The following is an 8,970-nucleotide window of genomic DNA, read 5'->3' as shown; positions in this document are numbered from 1 at the left end:
TTGATATATGGTTTGTTTTGGGTTTTTCAAATTCAGCGTTTTTTTCTGGACGGTTATTTTCGGGTTCAGATCATTTTATCCATGACAGGATCCCTATGTAGCAAACACAAACAACTCGAAACAAAATGGTCTCCAAATCTTATAATTCTAAATCCCATCTTAAGCAAGATACACAAATTACAAATAAGCTACAAGAGAAATTAAGATACTAAATTGTCTAAAATACCATACATCAAGCCATTTATTCAGCAGGAGCATAGAGCACGAGTGTTTTGTTCTAAAAGATCCAGTCATACAAGAGAAAAATATACAAGCCAGACCCATTGGGATTGAGTCAAAAGATGAAACGTAAAAGCTAAGGATGTGGCATCGATCTCACCAATCTCTCAAGTCTTATCAAAGCATAGATTATAATACACACTGCTTTCCACTAAAATTAGTTTTGACAAACCATATATGCATTCGAAGATAATTAGAAGAGATCAAAAATATACTTGACTTCAACAAACCAGATCAATCTATGCCATTGGTTCTCATGAAGTTTGGTTTGATTTGCACTGAACTTGGAACATAGGAGCACGCATGCGGAAAGCCCTCTTTCCCTGTTGTAATCTTCCCGAGATCAACCTCTCCGAAGTAACTACTCTCTCCAAATCCAACGATGTAAGCAGTATTGCGAGTCGGTTTCTCCACATTTTTATCTTCATCAAAGACAACCACAGCTGCATTCTCCTCGTCTATGACGAAACTCCCACCAGTTGAAAAACGAAAACCACTCAATGGCGCCATATCAACCGCAGAGAACATGCTCCAAGACACAGCATTAGGCTCAACCTTAGTCGTAACCCAAACCTCCATCTCAAACGTCTCGCGATGCTGAAACAAAACCGCAAGCTTATCTTCCCCTTCCCCAACACTAGACATAATCACAGCATCGTCGGAGAAAGACTCAAACGGCAGAGGCAGACGCGGTCCGAATCTCTCTCTCGTAAAATCGAAACAGAGCAAGAAACCTACTCCTGCTGCCCTAGCATACCAGTACGTGTTTCCTTTCAATGAAACACCATGGTTATCGTAATCTATGTACCAGTCTGGACTAACATCAAGAACCCTCCAAGAACCAGAGTTCAACGCATAGATTTCGTGCACAAGACCAGCGAATCTCAAGATCTTATAGACGCGGTGGCACGACTTGCCTACCTCCTCGTACCCGAGAGCATGAGAGTACCAAAGCTTTCTGTGGCGAACAGATACAGGCTCAACGCAAATCCGATGTGTTTGGCCCGTGAAAGGGTTCCAAAGAGCGAGCCAAGAGTAGGCTTCGGTTGTGCATAGCAACAAACCGTCGCAGTGACACACTCGAGACACAACGACTTGGTATGAATCGTCAACGCTAATAAGCTTACCGGTAGTGTTTACCGTTGGATCAAGTCCTCTTTGGAGTTTGACCCTCATCAGATGAAGACTACAGTTCATCATCACGACCGTCAAAATCTCGCCTTTACTTGTTGATGCTGCTGCTGCTGTTCTCTGAGCAAGATGCTTGTTTGTAAAGGTTATGTTTTTGCATATAGTGTTCCAGTTTCTGCAAGTGCATCGGACTGATCTCATAGATGTCATCGGGACCCTTGAGAGAATCTCCTCAACTAGCTCCGTGGAAAGCTTGGACATCATCGTCATCGTGTCTTAAGATTGATGTTAACGCAGATTAAAGTTAGGTTTAATCTTAAGATTGCTCCCTTTTTGCTCTGCTTTTCCTCTGTTACAGATTCCTCTGCCGGCTGTTAATGAAACTGGGCCAATGATGGGCCTATCTGCTGTTGTGCCTGCTTACTAGTTACTGCTAACCTATCTGCTATTATGCTTACTACTAATCCTGCATTTCATGCCAGGACAAAATGTTATTTACACAATGAGATGATTGAAAGCAGAGCAGTTGCTTAGAAACCAGGGAAGTAACAACCATTTATTATTACATAAAGATAGGAAACAGATTATTAATTGGGGTAAATCATGTTCAAAGAGCGAGCCATGATGATGACAGAAGAAACCAAACCAAACCAAACCAAATAAAAATAGGTTGTACGGAAATAAACTATAGAGATTTTTTATCAACACAATCGCCAGATAGTCATCTTCCCTTGCTGTTGCTTGATCAGCTTCTTTAAAAACGTCCCATCTTTGGATAAAATGTTCCATTTTTTTGCAAGTAGATCGGATATTTGTCATTGCTCTTCAACTTTCTACAATGATTTTGATGTAACGCCCAAAATTAGAAAAGGGTTAACCTTTTCCACAAGGTATCGGATTTCCCGTATAATACTGGCCCAGTTATGGGCTTTAAATGGGCCAAAACAAAATATATACAACAACAAAAATATTGAGTGAGAAATGAATGTTCTGCATAGGCTGATCATGTTTAAACTTTGATTTGAACCAGATTTGTTTAAGTAAAAAACAATTGTCTGATTTATTTCCCTCAAGAACGGTAGCAGTAATAATGTTTCACAAGATCCTGCTTGATCTTTAGAAACAGTAGTTCAAGTCCGGACAAACCGGTTTGGTAAAAAAAGGTATAGATAGTCAAAGATCTAAACATTTTTAATAACTAAACCGGTTTGACTGCAATAAAGGTAGTAGTGAAAGATCTAAACACTTTTAATAACTAAACCGGTTTGACTGCAATGGTAAACCGATATATAAACCGATTTACTTCCAAAAACGCTCGTAAAGGAATCTGTTTCCGTTGTCCAAAAAAAAAAAAGGAATCTGTTTCCTTCTTCTCAACTGAAACTTCTTCAGCGGATCTGAATCATTTCGACTCAACATTTGAAGGGAAGGGAAGGGAAGGGAAAGAAGAATCAATCATGGGTTGGATCGGAGAAACAATGGATTCCATCAAATCAATCAAGATCCGTCAGCTTCTCACTCAGGCCGTCACCCTCGGTTCGTTCCCATATCTGCGTTTGAATTCTAGATCGTGATACATTGTTTTTGGATATGATGGTACATTGTTGTTGTCTTGATATGATGAATAAAGGGCGTTTACCTTTTTTAATTGGTGGTTGTAGGTATGATAGTGACGTCGGCATTGATAATATGGAAGGGGTTGATGTGTGTGACTGGCACTGAATCTCCAGTTGTTGTTGTTCTCTCTGGAAGCATGGAACCTGGCTTTCAGAGAGTTAGTGTTTGCTTCTTTTTTATTCCTTGCTATTGAAATTAATTTTTTTTTTTTTGTAATCAGTTTTGAGGGCAAAAATGTATGTGACAGGGGGATATATTGTTCTTGACCATGACCAAAGAGCCCATTAGAACAGGCGAGATTGTTGTTTTCAAAATTGATGTAAGTGGTGGGCGCTGCTTTGTGTTCGTGTGTGTGTGTGTGTTTGCCTCTCCTAATTGGTTTATGTTTCTTCTTTCAGGGTCGTGATATACCCATCGTCCATCGTGCAATCGAAGTAATGTTTTGTTTTTTTTTTCTCATTATCATCTCTGGAGACAAAAGTATTAAAGATATACTCCTTATGACACATTACAGGTTCATGAGAGGAAAACTACTGGAGCAGTTGATGTTCTAACAAAAGGTGCTACTTTTGTTACTACCCATTTACAGTAAACTGTGTATATTTCATGGATTAACCTTTGGATTTTCCAGGTGACAACAATGAGGTGGATGACATCGGTCTCTATGCTGATGGACAAATGTGGCTTCATCGTCACCATATAATGGGCAGAGCTGTTGCGTAAGTATACTCTAAAAAAGAAACCGCATGATCTCACACTGATGATGGTAGGATAAGGGCAATAGTAGTAAATGGTTTTCCTTTTTGTATTTTTTTTTCAGGTTCTTGCCTTATGTTGGATGGGTTACTATTATCATGACAGAAAAGCCTATCATCAAGGTACAATCTTCTTACACAGGCCTCTGCGATTATGTAATGTTTATGGTTTTTGATTAGAGATATGTATATATAATCTCTTGTTTATGTTCTCTTCTTTCAGTATATACTCATCGGTGCATTGGGTCTGCTCGTTATAACATCCAAAGACTGAGACAACAATACATAAAGACGGGTCTATGGTGTGGGGAAGTGGCTCCTGCAAGTGCAACCCTCGTCATCTTTTGAACTCATTCCTTAAACCAAAGAAACAAAACCAATTTTATGATTGAATTTTAGAATCTTATAACCCAAATTTAATAAATGTATTAAGTTTTGGTAAATTAGCAAAACGCTTTTATAACAATTCTTTTAAACAACATTGCCTGTGACTTCCCTTCCACTCAGTGCCCAAAAAAAAAACTATAACTTGTGTCTGAAAATTACAGCCTGAATTCACAGAAACAGTCAGGCAATGCAGACCCTCTGCCACTTTCAAAATCACTCTTGTGAACCTCCAAGAGACCTTTCTTCAGCTCTTCCTCTTCAAGTCCCTGAGAAGTCAGCTCAGCAAACGCCTTCCTACTCAGGAACAGAGTTTTATGCATCCCTCCATAAGCTCGCATCGCTGCAACCATCTTATCCATGTTTCCAAAGTAAGTAGCTACATAGGCATCGCTGTTGATGGAAACATAATAATCCAACGCAGCTTTTGTGTTCCCATGCATTCTCGTGAAATCTTCACGGTTCAGCAGAGCAGACTTGGTGAACACTTTTGTGTAAACGGATGTGAAACCTTCCATCTCCATCAGACCGTCTCCAGCTGCTAAGTATATGTTTGTGGCTGTTGGGATTCTCAGCGACTGAAACATCAAGGCGGTTTCGTTAGGAGTCAGAGGACACTTGCCTCGCTTTCTCCAGCTCTGAGCTAAATCTCCTGTCCATGGTTTTTTGTCTAGTCCAGCAGCTTTGATAGCGGCAAGCGAGGAAGGAGATAGGTTTGGGTATTCACAACGGCTGTATGCTACCATGTCAGGCTCAAACCTAAGGTGAAGTGACAGAAAAGGTTTGGGTATGGCATCTAAAAGCTCGAGAGCCTTCTTCTCCAAGGAGCTAGTGAGACGTAGAGCTGAGTAACAAGCTTGACAGAGCGTGGCTTTTGCGTATTGAGGGTACCTGAAACGTAACAAAACCAATGCTGAGAATAAGAAAGTATAAAAATTCCACAAAACGGAGACCACACCCCCATCCATGTTACCTGTCTCTGCGCTGGCTCATTGCAGGTGTTAAAGAAATGTAATGATGTTTTAATAACAGTGGGAGAATGCTTTCTCTGTAATCGAATTGACCTTTCCTTTTGCTGCAGTCTACTCTGAACGGCTCTTTGGATGCTACATCTGCAGGAAGATCCTTGGCAACTTTGATGAAGCCATTCATCTTTTGAATGAAGTAGTCTACATCAAACACATCTCCAAATCCACTGCATAAAAAAAATATCAATTTGTTAACAAGAGAGTAAGTAGACTAAAGACAAACTTAAAAAGATGTTAAGAGGTTATATACTTACCTTGACTCGTTCCAATAGGCAGCAACCTCAAATTTGGGTAAAACAAGTGTGGCATTTAATATACGGGCTATTCCAACACCATCACACAACTGCAAGAATCAATGAATACTTATGATGATAAAGTAAGAAATAACAGTTAAAAGTATATTGGTTCAAGAACTTACATCGCGTCGCATCTGATTGAGGCCGCCAAAGCAATCAATGCGGATGTATCCATTGGTTTTCGCAGGTAGAGCTGAACAAAAAACCAAAGCAGAGGTCTGCAATGAAAGCCGTTCAAAAGTATTCTTTTGGACTCAGAATAAAGAAACAGAGAAGTTCAGCCAAAAAAACAACAAGCAATGCCTTCCTTATATCTGAACAAAACCATCTAAAGCTACTACTAGTATATATTCACATTCAAGATCTAACACAGGAGTCGCTGCTACTTAAAAGGATAGAGAAAAAGGGAACCATACGAGTGAGATGAGCTTGTAACCACCATTTGCAAGGACGCCACTCTGCTAACCTCTTGACACTCCATATATCAAAATCACTGAAGCACAAGACATATATTCAAGTTATATATCTTCTACAAAAAAGATAAAACAGAGCCAAGAAAGCCACAAGTTCGAATATTTTTGGTCCTGTATCTGAATAAAGCTGGAAACTTTAAAGCTAGTTTTAGTATCATCCTGTACTACGCCTATCTAGATTCCGGATCCAATGATACACCCAGCTAAATATCTAACATTTCGAATTGATCTAAGCGTTTGTTGATCCAAGACCACGAGCCGCTTACAGCAAAGAAGCAGAGGAGATTGGAGTATTCACGAACTGAGGCGACGGAGATAGCAGGATCACGGCGAGGAGGAGAGAGAAAGTCAAGACCACGACGAAGAGTGGCTTCACTGGAAACGAAACCATTTGTTTTGATGCTTCGATATGACAAGACAAAGGAAGTTTTTTTTTTCAATTATGAAGTTTTGATTCGCCGTGTTCAAAAAAAAAAAGTTTGATTCGTTTTATTTTTGGTTATTTCAGTTGCTGTTTTGCAATGAGGTACAAACGCTACACAACCAAATCTGTCGGTAACCACAAGCTTCGATTTAGAAGATTTGGGCAACACAACACGACAATGGAGAGATGCTCCTTCTCCTTACAACCCACTTCAGGTTTTATTTTTTGAAATCTTAAATATCTTATATGCTTCTTCAAATTCTGAGACAATGACTGTGACTGAGAGTTTGCCATTGATCACATATCTAAGTTTTGATCAAAGCCCTCGCTTTTATTGAAAGACAGTAAGACACACATGTTTTAAGAGAAGCTGTAAAACTTATCCCTCACTTTGTAAATCTCTATATAGAATTTGTAACACCTTAATCAATGGAGGTGTTCACAGATTATGAGAACTTGAATAACATTTATAATAGCATCCTAATCTTTCTTTGAAACGCTTGTCAACATGATCCAATTTTAGCTTCTTCCTCCATAGAAGGCAGCATTTGATTATTTCATTTGTTGTCCCTGTAATAAAAAAAAAAAAGAAAGAAGAAGAGGACTGTGAAGCAAAGCTTATATAACCATCTGACATTTTATATATATATATATAAGGAGTTGGCTTTACTTACCTCTTGACAAAAGAATCATCCTCGGTGTTTATCACAATCTTTTCCCCTGCCTCCAGATAAGATGGTACCTAAGGAACCCAATGGCAGTTAGAGCTATCATAAAATAAAAGAATATGAATTGCTGCCTGCAACTTCTAAAAGGAAAGAGAGATTTATACTTGAATAGTAGAACCATTATCCAGGAGAGCTCTCTTGTAACTTCAGTTTGGAGAGAAAGACAATGGTACATTAACTTGTGAGAAATCAGTAAATATGTAAAGAGACATATACCAGAAAAAAAAGTGAAAAGCCTTTCCTGATCTTAAAGAAAAAAAAAAACATACCGAGGAGCTGAGGTCAAGCCTTTCATGGGAAGTTGTGTTTCTTGGATTGTGCATGTGACATGCTTAGGGACAGATGCAGATAAAGCTCTTCCATCATACAGCTGCAACTGTACTCTCATTTCCTCTGTCAAACATATGTTTAGCCACTATATAACATGCAAATGTTTTCTAGCAAAAAAAAAAAAAGTAGACTGATGTTGCTACACCAACCTTTCAAATATACAGCAGCTTTGCCAAATATGTCCAAGGGCACCTCAACTTGCTCAAACGTATCGGGCCTGTCGAATAAAAATTCATATTTTACAACTCATGGCCCTAAAAAAAATGTATAAAGTCTTCAAAACAGGTAAGGAGATTGCACACTTACTCAATCAGAAATGCAGTATCTCCTTCTGTATATAAACATGTGAAAGATTTCTCCTGAACAAAAACCTCTGCAGTAAATAATAGATTGATGCAAAAATCAATATCATATATAGTTATGCTAGGCTTTGAATGTTAACGGAATAAGCAAACATACTTTCAACGGACTCCTCAGCTCCAAACCGCAGGTTAAGTTTGCTCCCGTTGTCAACATCGCGAAGCTCTACCTGTTTCTCCGATACATCAAACTCTTGGTAAAATGGAACAAGTCGAGTAGCAAAGTCTAAGAAACAGAAAAAAAAAAAAAAACTAAAGAAACTATATCAAACACTAAGCCACACGCCTAATCAGCATGACATGTTCAACATGATAAAATGAGAACCATAGGGATACACACACACCTGTATGGAGGCTCCTCCTCTGCCTTGTTGTTTATGCTCTGATTCTACAACCTATAAAATAAAACACGAACAAAGATATATATAGATAATTCGTGGTGTTTCTCAATGCTTGTAAACATGATGAAACAATGTCCAAGCGAGACTAACCCGGAAAGTACGTCCTGTAAGTCCAACGTTCCATTCATTTAAAAACGAGTTAGATCACACCTATCAATAAACGTTCGGATGTTGTATAACGGGAAGAAAAAAAACAACCTGTTCGTTCAATAACGTTCCCTGGCCTTAACTGAATGGCGTTAACTTTAACGCCGCGGCTCTGAAGAGCAGACCACAGAGAACCAAGCGCAGGTGTGCATCCACCTGATGTCTCCACTGTGACCCCGTGACGGGCGCGTGATAACAGCGATCGTGTCAAATAATAAAGTGATCGACTCGATATCCCTCGCATTTTCCGTTATACCTGCAACAACAAAAAAAGAAACAAGCTTTCGTTTCAGACCAGTGTCTGGTTATAAACAACACTAAGCACAGAGTTTTGCAGTTTTTTTAGAAAGCTAAAAAAAAAAAGTAAAGCTTTTTTTCTTTCTCATAACCCTTTTTAGACTCGATAAGCTATTGAACTGAGAAAAGGAGAGAATAAGGCTCGGAAAAAGAGAGGATTTCTTTTTTACCAGTGGGAGAGGAAGATACAGATCAGTGAAGCGATGGAAATGCGAAACACGATTTGAGTTGAGGGAGACGGACGGCGGTGGAACTTGTAAACCGGAATAAACCCTCTCTTTGTTTGGGCAGAGAAAGCTCAAAGATGCAAACTTGTGTTAC

General features: G+C 39.1%; 4 protein-coding genes across 5 annotated transcripts; 1 reads left to right on the top strand and 3 right to left on the bottom strand.

Moving 5' to 3' along the window:
- Positions 1-213: 213 nt before the first annotated feature.
- Positions 214-1,795, bottom strand: LOC108862984 (putative F-box protein At3g17620). The gene has a single exon (XM_018637270.2). It carries the CDS (start codon positions 1,678-1,680, stop codon positions 514-516), a length of 1,167 nt encoding a protein of 388 aa, XP_018492772.2. The 5' UTR covers positions 1,681-1,795; the 3' UTR covers positions 214-513.
- A 932-nt stretch (positions 1,796-2,727) lies between these two features.
- On the top strand, positions 2,728-4,273 carry LOC108863112 (uncharacterized). Its single transcript, XM_018637427.2, has 8 exons — positions 2,728-2,946; positions 3,072-3,184; positions 3,275-3,346; positions 3,426-3,461; positions 3,542-3,587; positions 3,659-3,746; positions 3,848-3,905; positions 4,006-4,273. Exons 1-8 carry the CDS (start codon positions 2,868-2,870, stop codon positions 4,054-4,056), a joined length of 543 nt encoding a protein of 180 aa, XP_018492929.1. The 5' UTR covers positions 2,728-2,867; the 3' UTR covers positions 4,057-4,273.
- On the bottom strand, positions 4,150-6,537 carry LOC108863110 (O-fucosyltransferase 13). Of its 2 annotated transcripts, none has more exons than XM_018637424.2 (6): positions 6,230-6,537; positions 5,907-5,983; positions 5,613-5,683; positions 5,449-5,537; positions 5,140-5,361; positions 4,150-5,057 (listed from the first exon to the last, which is right to left on the bottom strand). In XM_018637424.2, the coding sequence occupies exons 1-6, from the start codon at positions 6,352-6,354 to the stop codon at positions 4,325-4,327; spliced, it is 1,317 nt and encodes a 438-aa protein (XP_018492926.1). In that variant the 5' UTR covers positions 6,355-6,537; the 3' UTR covers positions 4,150-4,324. The 2 variants fall into 2 exon arrangements, with proteins under 2 accessions (XP_018492926.1, XP_018492927.1); XM_018637425.2 differs by having other exon boundaries at positions 5,613-5,708; positions 6,230-6,294.
- Positions 6,538-6,697: 160 nt separating this feature from the next.
- On the bottom strand, positions 6,698-8,970 carry LOC108863111 (uncharacterized). The gene is made up of 11 exons (XM_018637426.2): positions 8,820-8,970; positions 8,404-8,608; positions 8,296-8,309; positions 8,149-8,199; positions 7,905-7,974; positions 7,752-7,818; positions 7,595-7,662; positions 7,385-7,508; positions 7,220-7,259; positions 7,062-7,129; positions 6,698-6,957 (listed from the first exon to the last, which is right to left on the bottom strand). Exons 2-11 carry the CDS (start codon positions 8,594-8,596, stop codon positions 6,945-6,947), a joined length of 708 nt encoding a protein of 235 aa, XP_018492928.1. The 5' UTR covers positions 8,597-8,608; positions 8,820-8,970; the 3' UTR covers positions 6,698-6,944.

Source organism: Raphanus sativus, chromosome 5 (genome assembly GCF_000801105.2).
Source record: "Raphanus sativus cultivar WK10039 chromosome 5, ASM80110v3, whole genome shotgun sequence".
Lineage (NCBI taxonomy): Eukaryota > Viridiplantae > Streptophyta > Magnoliopsida > Brassicales > Brassicaceae > Raphanus > Raphanus sativus.
Note: the sequence above shows the minus strand (reverse complement) of the source record. Positions and strands in the feature narration are given on the sequence as shown.